Source organism: Strigops habroptila, chromosome 7, assembly GCF_004027225.2.
Source record: "Strigops habroptila isolate Jane chromosome 7, bStrHab1.2.pri, whole genome shotgun sequence".
Taxonomy (NCBI): domain Eukaryota; kingdom Metazoa; phylum Chordata; class Aves; order Psittaciformes; family Psittacidae; genus Strigops; species Strigops habroptila.
In genome coordinates, this window is record NC_044283.2 from 14,048,775 (window position 1) to 14,071,245 (window position 22,471).

Consider the following 22,471-nt stretch of genomic DNA (forward strand, 5'->3'; position numbering starts at 1 on the left):
ATCATTACTTAACTGACAGGGATTCAACTACAACAGGAACCCACTGAGCAGATTCAATAGCAACTTTTTCAGATGGGACTTGGGGAACAATGGATGAATTGCACAGGGACTGGTACAACCAGCAACAGCAGAACAAGGGTTAGGAGCTAGACACTGAGAAATCTTGTTCATTTGGATCTTCTGCCTGATTTCAAACATGCCCTTTTCTGAAACTTATCCTTGCATTGTTAATAAACAGACAGGCAAAACTGCTAATGGACAGATGCACCAAGCACAAAGAAACCATGATGCAAAATATTCTGCTGCTTAGCTAAAACCCATGTCAACTATTCTAATGTGTATATTGGTTTGCATGCCAGAAGACATCCGGTCACCACTTCTGAACAGAAATAAACATTTTTCCTTTTAAAAAGATGTTTCAAAGTAATTTATGACAGGCAATTCTTTTTCAGCAATTGAGCAATGGTCCACAGTATGAGAAGCAGCAAAAGCCTTTTATTTGCTGTATAATTAATGTCATTAGAAATATGATTGGTAAAAAAAAACAAAACAAAAAAACACCACACAAGTCCACACAGAAAAGAAAGCTTAATAAAAATTAAAGAGCACTGAAGAAGACTTAAAAAAGACTTAAGTGATGACTTAGGGGGGGGAAAAAAAAAAAAAAAACCCAAACCAAAACAAACCCTCAAACTTTTCTTTATTAAGTCTTCTAAAGTTCTGGACAACACCAGCTTCTTTTGGCCACTAGAGATGGTAACAAATCTTCCTATCACTTTGCATCAGAGTGTCCTCCTCCACCCTTGTTGGACTGCTGGCTTCACATCATTGAAGTGTGTTGTAGAGTGTGAGAAGGGAACTAAACACAAGATCACAACCTGTTCGCAGGAGATAACAGCTTCCATGCAACTGTTCTGCACATGCAAAGGCATAAAACTTACTCAGCAAACACTACCTTTTAAAAAAAATCACTTCAAGTCATAACAATGCTTCACTTTAATTCCTGTATTTTCAAAAAGGTGGTAGAAGTACTGCATTTTTTTTAAACAATAACATGCTTCTCCTCCTTCAAACAGAAAATATCTTTAATCTTTGAAACAGAATGATTTTTTCTGACATTGAAATGACCAGACATTCTTAATCCATGAAAGTAACAAATGTGTTTCTGAAGCAAGAAGTTGCCACAATGATTATTTGTAAACATTATACCCACAACAGTAAGTACATCAAAACCCCACACTTCCACCTTAAAATAAACCACAAAGCTTTGACATGAAATACATAAAAAGTTTATTATGTATGTACCCCATTTTGTTATCTGGAGGAGAAAATCTGAGGCAACAGTTTGGTGCAGTACAGAGAAGCAAAGCAATATACAGTAGCTGCACACAGCTTGATTGGTTTCGGATCACAACTAAATACTCTTACTATGACCGCTAGTACAGAAATGTTCTGTAATTAGAAAAAATGAGAAGTATTACTCTCATGCTGTACAGTCTCATGTTTCTTGGTTAGAAAAGAACAACTGATTGAGTTTGGATCTTTCACACCTGAATCTTTCACACCAACTCACTTGGCTGTTGCCTCTGGAATGTTCAGCACAAAGGTTAAGCTCCAGACATAATTTAAGTGCTTTTCATGTGCAAACTGTTACTGGCTAAAGCTTTCAAAGTACATTTAATTACAGATATGAACACCCTGTAAAGATATGAGGATATGATAGCAGACCCAGAGGCCAATACAGATTCTTTAAGAGAAATGCTATGTTCCACTGCAGTAGTTCTAGTCCCTGATTAGGTCCTTCCAAAGAGAGGGATTATTTCAATTGTAGGAGATAGACCACTCTTTGACAGAAGCATCATGGGATGTTGTTACCAGAGTGTGTTCATCCAGCCATGCCAAGCCGCTTACATGATGTAGTCTGTGTGCATCTGTATGGCAGTGCGAAATAACGGAAGAGAATTAGGAAGGTGAGGCTGACCAAACAACTTTAGTACATATTCCAGATGTGATTTTCAGCTGTATTAAATAGTAGCTTCATATTTTAAAAAGTCACTACAAAAACAACAGAAGAGTTCTGGCTATTGTAGCTACACAGAGATTAACATGAAGGCTAAATTAGCTTGGGAAAACATTCAAAGCTTAATTCTAGAAAGCAGGTACTGTGTTGGATTTCGAGAACTACTAGCAACTCTCAAAAGTAATCTTTCGAAGGAAACATACCTGGTATCTTCACTCTAGTCTCTGGATCACTTACAGTCCAAACATATACCATCATGTCCATGCCCCCAGAAGCAAAGTGTTCATTGTCAGGAGACCAGGCAACACAAACAATTTTTGCATGGTGTCCGTAAAAGACATTATGTTCCTATTTGAAAGTTAAAAGATACAGTGTTACTTCATTAGCTTAAGCTACTTCAGGAAATCCCTGGCTTTTAACTTGTAGCATTACAAGAAGCTAGTGCAATAGTTCAGACAATGAACATCTCAGTACAGATGGATGCCCTAAAACCAACTGGTGGCTTCATCTTATGCTATTTATTTAAACACTTATCAGGCCAATAAAATCCAAACCTTTTGCAAAAAGAGCTAAGACTTCTTTTATGAAAGCTGGATCTGTGAAGTGCATATGCAATAAGTCACTTTTCGTTTAGAGACTTTTAAAAGAATCCCACAGATGTTTCTAAAAGCAAAATTCTTTCAATTTTTACTTAGAAAATGGAATGTTTTTGTGAAATGCCATCTGCGTTTTTTAGTTCAGTGTGGTTTCAGTTACCTGAATGATTTTACAGGCTGATACACATACTGACTACTCAGCTGAAAACTGGAAACTGCCCATTCTTTGGTTCTTGGTTAACACACTAAATGGAGGGATAAAGTAAGATTCCCTGCCCTAATGTATCCCTTTCACTGCTTACTTCTTACCAAGGTAAACCGTGTGCCACAGCCAGCAGGATTTTATTGCCAAGTCTGCTTTATTTAATTCAATTTTGCTATACTGCATGATTCTTATCAAGCTGAACCTGTATTCTTGTCTATTTTACAGAAATGCACACCAGTTCTCTAACAGGCATGCATGTATTTTGTTGACCTTTTTTCCCCTTAAAAAAAACCAACAAACTCAAAATAACAAAAAAGAATCCACCCAAAAAAACCCAAACTAACCAAACAAAAACCCCACACAAAAAGAAACACCCTGCCACACTAGTGATTCAGCTGGTCAAAACAAGGAACAAGTAATCACTTTGTACTGATTACTTTGTAATCTTTTATATTTAACTACTGCTGGCCTGTGGAGATCCAAGCCTTTCACCATGTGTTTGCTATTAGATGGGTTTGAGTGTTTTCCCAGTAGCCAACCCATGCTGTACATTTCCTCATCTATTCTTACGATGTGGAAGCTTCACAAAGGCTGTTGTGAACAAAAATTGACACTAACTAAAAATATCAGTTAAACAGTCACAGAAACACCAAATATACATCAGTGATTTAACAATTAAGTCTCAGCTGCTGCACTATATTTCACCACAACAGGTTTAGACATGAAAAGCCAATTTGTTTTTAAACAACAATTCTTACCGCATAGCCATCAGCAACACTAAAGACAGTGACAACTTTGTTTGCATCACAGACTGCAAGAAAGGCACCATCGTGAGAATATGCCAGGTCAGTAACAGGACCCTTAGCTTCCAAAGACTTCTCATCATTTTTCAAAGAGGTTCCTTGGATTGAATACAAACGGACATTCCCATCCTGCAAATTAATAGTGAAGAAGGGGAAAAGGTACAAAAATCACTTTGCAATAGAAAGAGGAAGGCTTACTGAATTTCAGGAATGTTTTGCATCAGCTCTATCTGGTAGTGTTTATATTAAAAACTAGTTTAAAGAACCTGTTATTCACACTGGCTACAATCCACCAAGTCTCGAATACAGACCTGGTTTCTAGAATTTACCTACTTCAAGTAACAGTAGTCAGTAAAAACAATTTGACAATTTAAAACCAGCAAATACAAGATAAAAAGTTAGGTGACAATGGCAGGAGAACCTGGGGAATTAGAAGTCCAGGAATACCTATTAGACATAGTTTACTTGTTGGAACATTGCTGTTATAAATTGCCACCTACAATCTCCTACCTACAATCAACACATGTCCTAGAGTTAAATGTTTCTGTTACTAGGTACAATGTTCAAATCAATACAGGTTTATGAAAGTGCAACCTTACCGCTCCTCCCACTGCTGCTGTACCTCCTCCAGGGTGAATGGCTACAGCTTCTGGCTCATAGCCAAGGTCATCCATTGCAAAACATTTTTTCTTATCTTTCATCAAGACAATCTGCAAATACAAAACTAGAAACTAAGACCCTTCTTCAAAGTGCGCAATGCAAAACTATGACTAAGTCAGAAAGTTCAGTCATAAATACAAATACTCTCCGATTGCTCACAACTCTACTATATTCTGAACTTAAGGGAATAGCTTCAATTTTTTTAATCAAGAGAAATAAATGCCTACGTGTGGTGACTAACTAATCTGCTGTACTGCAGTACCTATGTGCTCTAAATTAGGTAGTGCAGGGCATGCTCTACTGCCTTCAGCTTTGCCTCATTTGGTCTGAACATGAACACCACGGACAAAACAGTATTTTTAGCAACGCTTACTCCATTCCTGGTTTGGAAGACCAAATTAGTAGCAAGTTAATACTGCAGTGTTAAATTTTAAGGGCTACTTTGTATCCAGTTCTATACTATGGACAACTGGAATTATAACTCACATGGAAAACAAGTTTGGACAACCCTACTCAAAGTTCCAAGCATAAAACCAGCATCTATAGAGAAGGCACGAATCATTTGAAGTTAAGCATGCTTTGATACAAGATAGCCTTGGTGCAATGTCTCTAGTTTTGCGTCATCTTAATATTACTGGCAAGCAAGCTAGAGCTACCTATGCTGTACAACAGCATTAGTTAATGGGCTACTTGGATTAGTTACAAAAAAAAAAAAAAACACCCCCACACAAAAAAACCCCACATAACGCAGGAACAAGACATCCTTTCCCCAAAATCACGGTACTGAACAGATCAGGCAAGAGCATGATTCAGATGCTGTAGCCTTCTAGCACAAAACTGTACTGATAACTGATGCATTCACACAACCGACCATGTGAGATTTAAATCTATACATAAGACTGTCAAATTGCTACAGGATGCGAAAAGACAAGCCTAGCAAGTATCCTGCTAAATTATGTTCCCTATAGCTCTCACTAGGAAATTCTGCAGATGTACAAGGTGATCCTATACTAAACAAGTTTGTTGGAAACTATCATGTTACCATACACAGCACTATTAACAGAGCAATTGTGTTGATAAGTCACAAGTCAATACTTACTTGTCCAATGCATAGCACTACAGTATAGCCACCAGGACCCACAGCTAAACATTTTGGCTGAACATCCATTTTCACAGCATCCTGGCCACTGGAGGAAGGTGCGCCAAAATGGAGAAGCATGAAGGACAAAGCAGAAAAAATTATTCCACACTAACATTACTTAGAATTGCCTATTCAGGTAATACTAATGATATTAATGATCATGTATAATTTAAAGATTTATTTTTTAATAATCTGCAAAGCTTCCTTCTGTTTACTGTTTAAAGCATTAGTATCTTGATCAAATAGTATACCTGCTAAGTGAAAGTCAATGTTACTACACTGGAATTCATTTATTTTTCTTTAAACTAATTGGTGATCTTACTAGATTTCTTGAAGTTTTTTGCTTCAATTGTGGCCTACATGAAGAAACAGCCATGTCCTGCCCTTCCTAACCACATTTATTACCAATATTCCTGGGTATCTGTGAATCAGAAAGTGGGCAGCCTTCCCACAGTCCCCTAACTAAACCACCCGATACAAGATTGATCTCTATCTAACCTGTGGAAGGGATGAGACAAATTGAAAAGTCTGGGATGCATTTCTTGTTCTCACAGAAAAAAGCAAGGTTGGTAAAGCAATCATTTCTATACAGTTTCCATGGTAACTTAAAACCTGAATAAATTGTAGCATAAATTTCTTTGCCATATAAGTCAACAAAACTCTTGGTGTAAAATAATTAGGGCTGCAGTGCTACAATAAAAGGCAACATTTTAACTAACCTGTAGTCCCTTCTGCTAAGGTTGGTGTAGCGCACAGTATCATCCATACTGCAGGTGACCAGCTGATCCATTTCATCCACTGCCATTCTAGAAACCTGGTTTGTATGACCTTTCCCAGAAAAGCCATCATTCTCTCCAGTTTCAGAATCCCAATAATGTGCACAATAGAATTAAGGAACATTTGGAGTTACTGGTGCAGTCAGATATGGCATCATAAAAAGTTAAATTGACCAAATAGCTAAGGTTAGAAGGTATCTCTTGAGATCATTTAGTCCAACCTGCTGCTCAACTCAGTGTCAGCTACAACAGGCTGCCCATTCCGCTGGGTTTTGAGTATCTCTAAGGATGGAGACTCGACAATCCAGGGTTCAGCCAACCTCACACCCTCAAAATATTTATTAAATGAACCTCTGCTGTTCTGTAATGAGCTAAATGACCTATCACAAACAGTAGCAAATCCTGGAGCAATTAGCATCAGCTCTGAGAACAGGAAATACTTTTTAAAGAATCATAGAAGTCCTGCAACACTGGCTTTCCCTGATGCTATATGTTAACATCAGTTTGAACTACTAACACTATACTACAAGTTTGTAAAGACACCAGTCCTATATTTACTATCATTTCTGCCAATGTGACACCATTTTAATGCCCCACAGCAGGCAGGATGAAGGACTGCAGTTTTATTTATAAGCTTCAGGACACTGAATTAAAGCCAACAGTCTCCTAGCTGAACATATCCCAACCTCACCCTTTAACTTGCCCTTTGCAAACCAGGCTGCATTCCCAGTGTTTTGCTCCAGAAACCAACAGGACTGAAATAAAGTCTCAAAAGTAGTACAAGTTCTCTTCAGTGAGAAAGTCATCAGTGAGAAAGCCTGATGACATTTGGGATACCAAATGAAGAACACAATCAGTATGTCACAGAACTTCAAAACCACACCATAATACAGTAGAGGAAAAACACAACTGTAAAAAGAAATGCATGTTAATGGGTCAGAGATAGGTCAGAAAGCTTTTCTTTGTCCTGAACATCTGAAAAACAAGATACGCGACTTTCAGAACATGCTAAGATCTATTGTATGTAACTGATAGCAATACATATTTTGCATGTATGACAACACATGAAAAGTTATGAGAAGCTAATTTATATATTTACTTGCTCCTCCATACTAACAATTTATGTACCACAAAGAAGTGACAACTGGAAATTTAGAACTGGTTCATATTTAGCAGGCAAGTGTAAAGGCAAACAGTACAACAGGCAAGTTAAGGGAAAGCAAAATTAACTTCTATTCAGTTGAGTTCAATAAACATAAGTTTGCGTCTCTGGCAAAGCTTTTTTTTTTTTTTTCCTCCTAATGAGTTCTCAGACTATAAGGCTAGAACAAATACCACTATCATTCAAAGGATATTAATATGACCATCATTACTTCCAGAGTAAATATAGGACTTTCCACCGTTTTTATGCACTGTAAGACACTGAATTGATTTACTATGACCCTGTGAATAGAACACAAATAATTATTGATGGGCAATTCTTCATCCTAACACATACATAGATCCAACCTATTTCAGAAGAACTACAGGTTATTCAGAAAATATTTTTTCTCATAAGCATTAAAAATTACCCAGAATACAAATCATTAATTAACACTGCAGTCACTTAACAGTTGCAGAATTGCTATTCCCATTTACTAGTCCTTAAAGAGAATGAATGGGCACTATGAAAATCCTTATTAGCCTGCTGGGCCAGAACACTTTCATGGCCTTTTCATCGACAAAGTTCGATTTTCAGGCACTTTATGATTCATGGAAGAGGATGAAATATGGCCACGTACCCATATCAACTGCCTGAATTATAGCACCAATAGCAAGAATCTGGGACGTCTGTTTCTAGTTCATGTAAAAATGTAAGTTCCCAGGAGAGTGCTGTGTCAGAGAACTCTTTAAATTCTAAAATTAAAGCTCAACTGCACAGTAACCCTGGTCACCTTGTTCACGATACACTAGGTCTGATAGAATGAGACACCACTGGTAGTTTTCTATTTATGCTCTATTTCTTTTTGCATCTCCAGAATGGTTAAAAGCTGCTATGAAAGATAAGTTGATAACCTTAACTGAAAACAAAATCAGCCTGTAGTGTTTGCACAAAGTACAGCCTCACGCATGTAACATTTTAACTTCTCGATTCACGTGACTTGTGTGACTTCAAGAGTCAGCAACACACAGCTTGTCTGGTAATGCTAACTTAACAAAACCAGTTTTCAACAGTTACTGCTCCATCTGGACAGCTTCAACCACTGAGTCATTTATTGCAGAAATGGGTGCAACAAGAAGTTTAACCTACCTTTATGACACGTAAAGGCTTATTTGGATTGTTCTTGTCCAAATAATTGATATAGCCGGACAGGGAGATAGTGAGTAAATGGTCTTTCTGCCACAAGCAACCCAACTGTTGATCCAACACGTTTGATCCCATGTTAAAAGTATTGACAATAGAATTAGCACCAACATCCCAGATTTTAGCAGTTTTATCTCCGGAAGCAGAAAGCAACTGACTACTGTCAGGGCTCCAACTAATCTGTAAAAAACAAATGTCACCACAAGATAGTAAATGCATTTATTATTGCAAGACTTAACAGTCCATGAACTTGGTAATGAAATACTACGGATCATTTGCACAAATGAAGTGATACTTACTGCATAAATACCTCCATCATGAGCTTTGCCTCCACCAAGAGCACACACTTTCTCTCCAGTCTTCCCATCATAGATAAAAATCTTAAGAGAGCACACAGACATACAAATTAAAAAGAAAAGCAGTAACAAGGAAAAAAAAAACAAACCAAAAAACAAAGAACTGAAACACTGTTACTTGCACTATGCAGATCATAGAATCATAGAATAGTTAGGGTTGGAAAGGACCTTAAGATGATCTAGTTCCAAAGCCCCTGCCATGGGCAGGGACACCTCGCACTAAACCATGTCACCCAAGGGTCTGTCCAACCTGCCCTTGAGCACCGCCAGGGATGGAGCATTCACAACTTCCTTGGGCAACCCACTCCAGTGCTTCATCACCCTCACTGTAAAGAACTTCTTCCTTATAGCTAATGTAAACTTCCCCTGTTTAAGTTTAAATCCATTACCCCTTGTCCTACCACTACAGTCCCTAAGGAAGAGTCCCTCCCCAGCATCCTTATAGACCCCCTTCAGGTACTGGAAGGCTGCTATGAGGTCTCTATGCAGCCTTCTCTTCTGCAGGCTGAACAGCCCCAACTTTCTCAGCCTGTCTTCATATGGGAGGTGCTCCAGCCCTCTTATCATCCTCATGGCCCTCCTCTGGACTCGCTCCAACAGCTCCATGACCTTTTTATGTTGAGGACACCAGAAGTGTACACAATAGTCCAAGTGAGGTCTCACGAGAGCAGAGTAGAGGGGCAGGATCACCTCTTTCGACCTGCTGGTCACGCTTCTTTTGATGCAGCCCAGGATACGGTTGGCTTTCTGGGCTGTGAGCACACACTGAAGCCAGCTCATGTTCAGCTTTTCATCAACCAACACCCCCAAGTCCTTCTCCACAGGACTGCTCTGAATCTCTTCTCTGCCTAACCTGTAGCAGTGCCTGGGATTGCCCCTACCCAGGTGTAGGACCTTACACTTGGCTTGGTTAAACTTCATAAGGTTGGCATCGGCCCACCTCACAAGCGTGTCAAGGTCCCTCTGGATGGCATCCCTTCCCTCCAGCGTATCAACCGAACCACACAGCTTGGTGTTGTCGGCAAACTTGCTGAGGGCGCACTCAATCCCACTGTCCATGTCGCCAACAAAGATGTTGAACAAGACAGGTCCCAACACCGATCCCTGAGGGACACCACTCGTTACGGGTTTCCAACTGGACATAGAGCCGTTGACCACAACACTTTGCATGCGGCCATCCAGCCAGTTCTTTATTCACTGAGTGGTCCATCCATCAAATTGATGTCTCTCCAATTTAGAGACAAGGATGTCGTGCGAGACAGTGTCGAACGCTTTGCACAAGTTCAGGTAGATGACGTCAACTGCTCTGCCCCTGTCCACCAGTTCCGTAGCCCCAACATAGAAGGCCACCAAATTGGCCAGGCAGGATTTCCCCTTAGTAAAACCATGTTGGCTGTCACCAACCACTTCATTGTTTTTCATGTGCCTTAGCATGCCTTCCAGGAGAATCTGCTCATTCTTTTGTTACATGGCATGCTTACACGTTTATCAAACACTAGATTTTTGAGGAAGCAGCACAAATATTCCTGCATTTAGTATTTAAGACTAAACAAATGAGATGCCGATTGTAAATAATCACAACAAGCTACTCTGTACATTGGATCCTGACATTTGAAATTCTGGAAGATGTTAGATTTTTGGCTCCTCCTGTGACGCTTAGCACTACAGTCATGGGAATGTGCCTTCTTAGGAGGAAGAGCTACCTATGGTAACAGTATCATTGTCAAACCTGCCCTTATCAGCAGGGAGTCCACATGGGGCTACCTATGAGTTCAGTATTTCAACCAGACTTCTCACAATCATAAGGACATATATATCCCAAAAGTCTAATATGCTCTTGCCAAAATAACCTGTAGGAGAAGTAATATGCTAGGGAGATAGTATAGAGAAAAAAGCTGAGTAAGAACAGTCTGGTTGTCAGTTGCTACAGTTTTACAGGAGAATATTTAAAAGTTTAAGCCAATCATTTCTTGGCATGAAAAAAAAAGCAACATGTATTTTACAATACTAACTCTATTCCCAAAATGCACAAGAAAGTCTTCTTGTGCTAAAATCACTACAAAAAGAGTTTCTTTGTTTTTACCTGGCCATCTGCACTAGCTGTAGCAAATCTGTTCCCATCAGGAGAAAACCTCACACAGTTTACAAACCGCGTATGGTCCTGTAGGGAAAAAAAGAAAGAATCAGAACACAAAATAAGAACAGACCCTTTTTACATAGAAGACAATCCAGTAACAATGAAGTTCTCTTACATGCGAGCCATAAATTAGCTGTGTAGAAAGATGGAGAGAATTGCTATGGAGCAAGTCTAGCCTCTATCTGAAGAGGATCATAGGGATTGAGAATAGTTCAGAGAACAAACTGTGGCATCAGTACCCATGTAGTTCAAACAACTTAGCACAATGCCACATGAACGAGTACCCAGTTTCAGGGATAGGCAGGAAATAAAACCCTCAGCTGCAGGCTAGATGCAAACATGGGATTCCTCCCCTCTGGTCACTGTCTTCTTCTGCAACATTGTTCAGATTTTAACTCTTGCTTCATTGCACAAGTAAGTTTTATTCATAGAACAATATTTCATCTTTCTTATTGTAAAAAAACACAGGCATGAAGAATAGATCATTATTTTACCGGAATCTCATTTCTGGGAGACTGCATTAATGGTAGCTCTGTGAAGTAGCCAGGCAAGACTGATGTATGCTCCCCAAATAGCCTATTTACAAGTAGGAGACTATTCAAACCATGTTAACTTGAAAACACGCGTTAAATAGGGAAGCACCACAATGAGGCCAATGCAAAGAGATTTGGGAGACTATTTTTAGTATTATGAAAGGCAGGTTCTAACCTACTTTAACTATACTTTCTTTTTCCTGATGATACCTCAAGCTCTAAACCATATAACAGAATCAGATATATCAACTCAAATATCACTTTAAAAGAAAGACTGCATCACATACAAGTCTAAGCAGCACTGGTAAGCAATTCAGACTTGAGAGTTCAAAAAGAACCAGCTTAGCAAAATGCAAGTATCAACTTAAGTTCAGAAATATATTAGGCAACTACATCATTTCATTGGATTGCAGAGCTCAAAACAATTCCTTTTCTAGAACCGCAATGGAATCCTTACTAAAAGTCAGTGTATGAAGAGTACTCAAGGCACATATTTAAGAAAATAAAAAGCCTACTACTGTTGTTTTAAAAATAAAAGAACTAAATATTTTGAATTTATGACTACAGTAACATCCAGGATCTCTGCAATCGTTGGTTTGTTTGGGGTTTTTTTGGTTTTGTGGGTTTTTTTTTTTTTGAGGCAAGAGACATGTCTTCTGCCACCAGAAACAGCCGCAGTAGCTTTTGGCTTTTTATCTTCTTTGGCCTCCAGTAATGATGAATGTCTTAAATGTGGTAATTCCAGGCTTTGTTTCATTTACATAAGAGATTTTAACTCATAGAATATGAAACAAAAAGTTAAAAGAAATGCAGAAACAAAAACTGACCCCAAAAGTTACATGCCCATTCCTCGTTATAGAAAACAGTTATGTTTTCAAATATCTACACACGCCCTTTTCTAAGCTGCCATGGGATTTCAGATTTGAGCACTCTTAAGCAGATTGGAAAACTCCATTCACACCACCAAATTTCTTGAACCAAGCACCTTGGAAAGTATTAAGAAATTCTACATGTCTGCACTGGGAAGCAACGCTCAGAAAGCAACAATAGGGCCAATGAAACATCCTGCTTCTGCTGTTATGGAAGAGGATGAAGAGCCAAAAAAGAAATTTGAAAAAAGTGCTTCAGGTTTTCTTCTTAATCATTTATTTCAGTTCTCTTGGCCTAAGGCAAGCCTTCAGTTATGCACAGGTTTAAGAAGGCCACTTGACACCAACTATGCCTCAAATGGGGGAGCTAAGAACTTCTGTAATGACAGCTAGCTGTGACAAGAACTGCAAGCTTGTTGGAAAGCTTTTAGTCAACTTGCTGCACATTTTAGCAGAGCTACAGCTCAATTTAAACTCACACTCATTGTAAACTTGAACTTGAATGGCGGTCCCTCAAAGAAAGCGGCACAGTTGTCATCACTGCCAGTTGCCAGACGATATGGTCTCGTTTGTTTAATGTCCACACTATTGATCACTTTGTTGTGCCCAGTAATCTCGCCAACAGAAGAACCACTATCCCACAGGAACACTGCTCCGAATCTAGTTAGAGAAGCACACAATAACTACAATTCATAAAAGTTACACGTAGATTAACTCCTTGAGGATCTGCAAACAGCAGATCTGAGCGCACTCAAAGAAAAGAAAATAGGTCATCTTATTAATCTCATGCAAGCTCCTCATAGTTCCCTGAAGGCTATTTGAGACCTTGCTGGAGAGAGAATCTAATCTTCAATAGGAGACATTTGCTGAAGGGGACAGACAAGCAAATTTTATGTATAAAGCTTCTAAAATTCAGAGATCAAAAAGGTAGTCTTCAGTCAGTTTTAAAAAGCAATAAATTATTCTGCCTGCCTAGTCATTACACCAAATGTGAAAAGCTAGGATAACAATTACAACAGATCATTAATCTGATTATTTAGTCTAAATTGGGTACACCACTTTTACAACTATTATTACTTAAAGGTTTAAGGAAGAAGAGTTATAACAGTATTAGTCAGTTCTTCCTTTAAAATTACCTGGGGAAAAAAAAACCCCACAGTATAATCAATACAGTGGATTAAAGTACCAGAGCAACGCTGTTATAAAGGGAATCTATAGAATAACTTCAGCAAAATTCTAGACTGAAAGTGCACTCACCTAACAAGAAACTGGGAGAGTTTGAGGTAAGAGAACAAATATACACAGTATGTACCCAGGGGCAGGTGGAGGCGGAGGGAGTGATGAAGGACAAAATCTCTCTCAAATATGAAGACACAGTACATGACTGTGATTAAAAAATTATGTAGGAGGTCAGGGAACAGGACCACACTATGTTTTTCACACCTTTAGGCATAAGACTACTCTGCCTTAAAGATCTGTCAAGTCTTTAAACACGAAAAAAGGACACAAGCCTGATTAATGGGCACCTCGGTCAGATTAGGACAACTGGTTGTGATTTTATTTAATTACCATAATAAAGCCTAAAAATATGGGTGTGTTGCCAAGGGCAAAAATTCAGATACACTTTTTTTCCTTTATTTTCATACTCTTATTCAGTCATGTCCTCTCAATATAGGAGGTGTAAGAGAAGGAGGAGGAGAACTGTCTGGTGTTTCTTCCTTCCCACTCTATCAGAATTAGAATACCTTCTTATACCGAAGGCATACTAACAGCTACAACTGAACATAATACTCAACTCTAAAAATCAAACAAGATCCCCAGAATTTTTAAACTGAGCAATTCTAACAATTGTGCTCTTCAAGCAGTTTTACAGCTGTCAAAGACTACATAAAGAATTCTCCTGCAGAACAGCACAACTTGAAGTTGAAACAGGGAACAGGCCACGATTTTCTTCTCTTGAACAGTTAAAAGCTTTCTGCAAAGAACCTGCTTTGTTAGAATACAGAGGTTTACCATCTATGCACGTATACACACAAAAAACAATTACTCACTTTTCCCTTCCTTCTCCAACCACAGCAATTCTTTTGCTGTCTTCAGTCCAAGCAAGGTCCTTTATTTTTCCTGCAAATGGCTGATACTCATACTTCAGTAGGTGTTCTTTCTGTGTAGTATCCCAGATTCTCAGCTTTCCAGAGACATCTGCCATAATAAAATAGAATATAACTATTGTTGTTCCAGCATGACTCAGTCACATGACTCAGCAATCTGCCAGGATACAGATTTTCAGCTACAGTGAACACTTGTACTAGGGAACCTCTTTTCCTGCCCTATTACAATTACTACAAATTACTTGATTGAGGAGCACTGATGACTACATCTGTTTCACTGAACTATGTTTTTAACCAGATACTAATGTTCAAGACAGGCAGCAATAAATACAACACGGAGACAACTTTTGCAGACATGTAAAAAAAATGCACAGTAAGAGGGTAGCAACTCTAATGTACAGCCAGTATGTGTTCAGTATCTGTGCTACACAGAGAAAACCCCAAAACAAAATCCACACAACCCCTCGGCCCCAATTCCAAAACCAAACAAAACCAACAACCATACTAGCCTATCCCCCCCAACAACTACAAGATAGCTTACCCATACTCATTGGGAAGCCACCCAGCATCTACAGTAAGCGAGCAATCTGATAGATAGCGGCTGATGCACTACAATTAATATCTCAGATTTTTTTATATTTTCAAAACAAACCCATTTTGCATCCAAATACCACGTATATCTAAACACACAAAGCAATTTTTTCCCACAGAACTCAATTCATGCACACACCAGTATAGTTTTTCTATACAGAAGCATGTACACACTTCACGTTGTGAGTGGATATCCACACTCTCTGGATTACTACAAAGGAATCCAACACTATGTTCAAGCGTTGTAATGTCACAAGTGGCAGACACAGCACAGGTCATAACAATTTAAGGCTTAATATAATAAAAATTTCCTTGCATAGCCCTAGAGCTTGCTTCTATTCAGAGCAATTACTGTGTTGCAGCATTATCAGGTTTAAAAATTACCAGAGGAACTGTTCTATACCCACACAGCAAATTCTGTGCGTATTGGAACCCTTTATAAACGCCACTGTTTTAGAACAAACCACGTGCTAAAACACGTATCTGTCACCTTAGCATAACACTTTTGAGTTCTGTTCGCCATTTATTGGTGCATCTTTACAGCTCAATTTAAACATACAGCAACCCTGCATCTGTGGGACCTGATCATGGACCCCTCACCCTTCTGCTAAAAGGACAGACACATAATCCTCCATTTTACAGAATGCGTTATTGAAGCAGAATTCTAATGTAGAGTTCAAAATCTAATTGTTTGCTCCATCTATTAATAGATAGGACACATATAGCTTTAACTTTGTGGTATGTCCCATTACTACATCTGTTACGACTGCAGTAAGAGAAATTACCATAAAAGCCACAAAGCAGATTGCCAAAGGTCTGTCTCATCAAGCACATGAAGTATTAATGCAGGTTGCACAGCTACTGCAGATTTATAGATAGAGAAATGAATCTTACATGTTATACTTAGAAACAGCTTAAACAGCCTGATACTATCTTCAGACCCCATGCTCAGCAGTACCACAGAACTATTTATAAATGACATGCAGAAGACACTTTCTAAGGGAAATACTGCAGCCTAAACTCCTTTACTTGGGTATGACACAACATCTGAAAAAAAGTCAACTGAATATTCCCTGATGAGCAAGGAGCTTCCTTAAGCTGATCATTACTGAAAAACTTCTTCACAGATCAGACTATGTATATATTACTGTTCTTTTATAGAGGACTGAAAATCTACAAGGCTACAAGAACAGAATACATGGTCATTTTGAGGGATAAGTACAGCATAAACCTAGAGCTGTAGAATAAAGAATGCAAACTGGATTTTAAGAAGGTATTCAATTTGACATATGGTCCACACACGAGACTGAGCCAAGGAAGTCCTGGCTCTGGTTCCTTTCAGACTGGGATGGGAGAAAAAAATGAAAAGAAAACTCAAGAAGCTGTGCTATCACTGTTCTTAAAAACACTGTTTGAGTTCCTCAGTACTCAAAAGATACATATTCTAATACGTCTCTGATGTGCAAAAAGCCAATTTTACATTTTTAAAAATACTATACCTTTTACATTGCTGAAAGAGAAATTCTAATTCTACTAATTCTATTAAGACCTCTGCATGAGTCTGGACTCCCTTTCTAAGGAGTTCATACTCAGAATGGTTTTGGTTTTTTTTCAGATATATCACTTAGAAAGTATTTCTGTATCTGGGCACATTATGTGCTTCTGAAGCATTTCTATTTGACAATGGCAAGCAGATGTTAAAGAAATCCACTGATTAGCTGCAAAAATTTTTAAGAAATTGAAGTTATAGTATTATATTTATCAATATTCTTCAACAGTATACCAGTCCTCTTGAAAAACAGATTATTTGAAGCAAGCTTCTATTTAAAAGGGCACGGGGGGGGAGAGTTTAGGTCTTTCTAAGTCACCAAAAACTGCAGCAACTTCCACTAACAATCCAGGAAACTTATGCTGTAGAAATTTATGTTACCCATTCTCAGGTTGATTCACATGCATTACATAGAAACTGAGAATCAGCCTCTTCCCCTGTCAACTTGCCAAAGAAAGCTTTTTTAGTTCAGGTTACAAATGCGAGAAAAGTCATGACAAGTCTTGCCAAGTTTAGCCAGGAAGAACAGAAGAGGGAAAAGAAAGGGGTATGTGCTCTTCAAGAATCCTGCCCCTGCTGCCAAAGAATCAAAGTTTATTAACAAAGACAATAGTATTGTATTTCAGAAATAAGTTTCCATTCTGCTGCACATACACAAGTCTTCATTACACTAATGATTTGTTCTCATTAATGTTTCATAACAAGTATTTAAAGTTCATTTCCATGATCTTTTTGATTTAAATAACTTTTAAGACCAAGCATGTCATTAAACTCACTACTTTGGAAAGAGGTTAGAGGAACTACTACAGAAATCATTCCTTCCTCAGGCATGTATATGTAATTCCATTGAAGCATGTTACATTAACTGTGCACCTTCTGTACACAAACGTGAAGTGTTACTACTCTATTTTGCCAGCAAGTTTTGCATCAAGCACTTCAACAGCTCTGTCCACATATCCCATGCAGCATGCACGCTGATACTTTACCTCCAGATGCTATGTAGAATCCACTGGGAGCATACTTGGCAACTACAACCTGATGGGCATGCTCAGTGTAGATGTCAGCAATTGCAGGATTCTAGTTTAAAGAACAAAAAAGAAAAGTTGTATTTCCTGGTTTTCAAAGGAATAAAATCAGACATTCAAAGACAAAACTCAGAACAACTGCTCACACAGCCAGAACTGTTGTGACCGTTTCCTCTCCAATACCTCCTGAAAGGTAGAAAAACCTTGAAAATATTAGGCCAAGCATCAGGTTTCTTTTTATAGGACTGGCCCAGGTAAGTCAGCTATCCAAGCAGAATACTAAACAAGCTGTGCTTTGCAGCACACATCCAAAAGTTCTACTATAGTAGAGTATGAAAATTAAGCATATGGTTAATGACAGTGCATGGCTGCTAATCATCACCATGTACCCAAGTGCACTCAGTAACCTATGAGGTGTACAAGGCTTGCTCTTTCTTACTGACTGCAATCTGTTTAGAAAGCTGGTAGAATAGCACAGGAAAAGATATTTTCCCTAATACCAAGAGTTGGAATTCTGAAAGAAATTCAGTGCCACCTCATAATGATTTTCTCTCTTTAGTCTTAAAACATGTTTTCCAGTGCTTCAGGTCTGACAGTAAAACTGACTCTGTGTCTTAACAGTTCAGTAAGTGTTAAACTATGGAGGTGCCACACAAATCAGAAAAGGATGACATCAAGGCAAAATCTGCTCTCAGATGAACCGTGGGAAAACAGACATTCTGCACCTCTTCCAAATACAGTACATAGAGCAGTAATACACAACAGTAATACATTCCTTAGAAAAAATAAAATTCTGCAAGTTAACAAGTATCTTCAAGCTCCAGAAACTTGACTCATATGGTCAAACCAAAAGTCCATTTTAACTGCTATGATTTATTAACACAGATTTATTCAACCAAACCAGAAAACCACCTGATATTATGGTACGACTCAGCTATCCAATCAGGAAAAACTAAAACACCCGCTCTGTGTTAGAAAGCAGACAACCTCCTGCTTGCAAGAGTTCTTGCTGATGCAGTACTGTTACATCTCAGGAGACAGAATACAGCTTACTCATGCAAGAAGCTCTTTTTCATCCCTGCTTTTATAAATTGCTTGAGTGCATTATAGCCCTACTTAAGTCACAATCATCTGCATTTACAGCATGTACCTCTCTCCATTTTGTGTGTAACTGATTTTATCTAAGCAAGACATGATAATGTTCTCCCCATTCTGTAGCTGCATCACCCACAAGTTCAGGGAGCTCAAATACCCCCCCTCCCCTTCATTATTAATGGCATACATAAGTAGCTGCTATTTTACAGCAAGAATCTTCAAGAGTCCAGGAAGCTAATAAGAGACTGGTCTTAACAGACTGACTTAAGGGGTTAAATGGAAGACAGACTGCCAAATCTAAGATACAGTAAATAGATTCATGAAGAATCTAAAAAAGATTTTAGGATAAGATTATAGTGTTAGCTGCGGAAAACAGAGTTTTCCTAATTCCGGATTCAACAAGAAGAGCAAGCTTATGTGGCTTGTTTTGAACACTGAAACTAGAGCCACGTATGAAAGTGAGCAGTTTAAGTTCCAAGTTTCAAAGTAGGCTTAGATCCACGAAAACAGTAAAATATTAATGAGGTATGAAACCTTACAAATATCACTAGTCCTCACAGTGTTTTTCCAGAACTGTTCCCGGACTTTCTCTTGCTAAAGAAAGCCTCTACATCATGCTCAAAGATCAAGCATTAATCCTGAATCCTATACCCATCACCACTGATTAGCTAACACTAGACAGCTTCAGACTTAAGAGAAAGGTGATCAACGCATTTTGATGACCTGTTTTGGTTTTTTTTTAATTAGAACACAACCATTTCATTGGAGTACTGTTCACTGAGGGATTACATACAGACCTCCCAGTATTTAATTTCGTTGTTGCAAACTATGATAGAGGCTTCTACATTATTCAGAAAAGGCATGGCTCTCAACTACAAGTGGACGCACTTCTATGTTGGGTTATGAACAAACCGCAACATTCTCCAACACAAAAGCCATAGCACAGGATCTGGTCAGTTTTTGTGTCACTGCTACAATACATTCTGTATTTGTCTGCAGAACATCACCTGTCAATTATTAACAGTAGCAGATTCTCCTTGCCAGTTAGGTCAGTTTGCCTATCGGCATCAATTACACCATAAAACCCAAGGATTTACGACTTTCATTCCCTTGAGAGTTTAAACAGCCTAAATCTGAATTCCCACAATCCCACCTTGCCTGTACTCAGATTGTGCCGTGTGCTCAGAGCTCTGGCTCACACTAGGACTGACATTTGCATCAGGCAAATCTTCAGTGAGCTGATTCAGGAAGATAAAAGCAAATTGTTTACTTCTAATTTAACCTCCAAAGTAGGGACAGATGAGCACTAATTACAGTGCAGTGGAGAAGTCACAATTCATAACTTCAGCAAAAACTTTAACGTAAGCAAAGTGGCTTTTCTCCCTTCTCTCATCACTCTATGTGCCACTACAGTGTTTAAGTGGTGCTTCTGGTTTCAGAAAATTGAACTTCACTTGCTACTAAGAGTGAAACACTCTTACAACATTACACTGAGGCACTGAAACCAAAGTGCAAGCTTAGTTTTGTTTTTAAGTGGATGAATTTAAACTGTTACCAAACACGAAATTTGCAAAAAGTAGTAAGGTACTAATAGCATTTCCATATTACAGCATGACAGAAGAGATAATCCGAATATAATGGGAGCAATGAGATAAATCAGGAAAACAGCTCATAAAAAATTAACTTTATAAAGGTAATTCACAGAAGCAGCCATAAACAAATCCATTGTTGTGGAGACCTAAAAATTCCAGAGAGGTATGACCTGGCCCCCTGCAGCCCTCCTCACTGCAGGCCAAATCTGCAGTAAGAGAGGAAAGTAAATCTAGAGGAGAATCTGATTTTCTAAAGAACAAGCATTTACTTTGAAGAAAAGTATTTCTGAGAAGCCGTAGCAAGACAATAGCCTAGACATGTTTCCTCCGTACTTCTCAAAGGGATGCCATCTTTGAAAAGAAGTCATTTAAATAACTCCCTTAACATTTCTCTAGTTACTACCAGCGAATTAAATAACCCAAACCTCCACACCACTGAAAACATTAACTGGGGCATTCTAATAGCTAATAGATGAGGAAAGTTCCCTGTGACCAAGGCTGAGAACTCAACATGCATGCAGCTTGAAAGCAACTGACAACAGTTTTGATTCCTGGAGTGCAGGGGTGGAGGAAGAAGCTACGGACTAATACATTTAAATAACTAATACATTTAAAGACGGGGTTTGCAAGTATTTGCATGTTTCTCTTACAAGCTGAAGGCCCAACACAGCAAATGGGGAAGTGTTCATATATTAGGCAAACACAACACTCAACTTAATAGCAATACTTGAGGAGATGAACAGGGCCAACCTGAATATACCAGTCTCTTGTCTGTAATTCCTATGCAAAGGGAGGGACAGAACTGCACACTGTACTGAGATTTGCTACAGGTTTCTGCAGTGTCTGTCCGTGGTTTTCTGCCCAAGTCATGCACCCTGCTTACTGCCCTGCTGCGGATCACAGATCCGTGACCTCAATGGAAATCACAAAGTGAGAATGAAACACGGGCTATTAAAGGAGAGGGGCTGGGAAACAAAACGAAACTTAGCGAAAGCTCTACACTACGAAACGAAATAAATCAGGATACATTACATCAACGTTTCTGATGACGACACATTTTCCATTGGTATAAAGAAAATTGTTGCCCTTAGGATCACCTCCGATAATTTTGGAAACGCCTCGTTCAACCTGCGGGAGGCTGGCGAACACTTTTTCTATAGGAACAGGAGAAAAAAAAAAGAGAATAAAAAATACATAAACAGAAAAGGAAAATAGGGTTTATTCGTGGCCGTACCAGACATCAGCCTCGCAGCCAAACGCCCTGCCGGCAGGCGCGGTCACTTGTTGCTGTCACCGGGCTGTGAAGAACCGCCGGCTCCGCGCCCGCCTCCAGGGCGGCGGCGGGCCGCCCGGCGCTTCCCCCGCCAACAGCGCTCCCCACCGCCGCCCCCCGGCCCTGGTCCCGGTCCCCATCCCCTCGCCGCTCCGGTCCCCCCCGGCGGGCTTACTGATCTCGTACGGCATCTTCGCCCACTTGTTACTGCGGTGGCGCTGGAAGGAAGGGCGGCGAGCGCAGCCCGGCGCGGCGCAGGCGGAGCGGCCTCTCGCTCTGCTCCCGCCGCCGCCGCCTCAACCCCGCGGCGCCCAGCGGCACGAACCAGGAAGCGCCCGCACGGCCCGCCGCTCTCCCCTGCCTTTGACCATATATAGTCAACTCTGCTAGCGCCGCGCCGCTCCCCGCCAGCCCGCGCCCCGCTCCCTCCCCCGGAAATGCCGTCGGCTCGGACGGGCCCGGCGGGGGCTGCGCTGGGGCGGCCGCAGGAGCCGGCCCCGCCCCGGCAGGGAGCTGCGCACAGGCCGCGGCGGGAGGGAGGGCGGGCGGTCCGGGGGAGCCGCGGCGGGCGCCACACGCTGGCTCTGCCCGGACTCACAGTGAGAGCCTCAAGGCAGGCTCCGCATGCGCATACACACCCCTCACCACCCAGCCGCGGGTCTCCTCGGGGCATGCGCGGGGCAGGCGCATGCGCGCTAGCGCGGGTGAAGCCGCTGAGGGGACGGTCAGCGGCGTTGCCATGGTGACAGCCCGGAGGGTGTGCAGCGGGGGAGCCGTGAGGGGAAATCCGCGCTGATC

General features: G+C 40.1%; 1 protein-coding gene across 1 annotated transcript; it reads right to left on the reverse strand.

The window, feature by feature from the left end:
- Positions 1–725: 725 nt before the first annotated feature.
- On the reverse strand, positions 726–22,164 carry WDR1 (WD repeat domain 1). The gene is made up of 15 exons (XM_030492279.1): positions 21,849–22,164; positions 21,433–21,554; positions 17,675–17,765; positions 14,492–14,639; positions 12,920–13,100; positions 10,985–11,062; positions 8,845–8,925; positions 8,492–8,725; positions 7,557–7,644; positions 6,145–6,301; positions 5,384–5,471; positions 4,224–4,334; positions 3,580–3,753; positions 2,224–2,368; positions 726–1,931 (listed from the first exon to the last, which is right to left on the reverse strand). The coding sequence occupies exons 1-15, from the start codon at positions 21,862–21,864 to the stop codon at positions 1,822–1,824; spliced, it is 1,824 nt and encodes a 607-aa protein (XP_030348139.1). The 5' UTR covers positions 21,865–22,164; the 3' UTR covers positions 726–1,821.
- Between the last annotated feature and the right edge of the window lie 307 nt (positions 22,165–22,471).

What these genes read in the sequence shown, in the direction of transcription:
- WDR1 (XM_030492279.1), bottom strand. An exon ending in ATTCTACATAGCATCTGGAG is followed by an intron (nt 14,640 to 17,674) that starts GTAAAGTATCAG and finishes TTATTATGGCAG; the next exon opens with ATGTCTCTGGAAAGCTGAGA. An exon ending in CAGCAGCAGTGGGAGGAGCG is followed by an intron (nt 3,754 to 4,223) that starts GTAAGGTTGCAC and finishes ATTAATTTGCAG; the next exon opens with GATGGGAATGTCCGTTTGTA.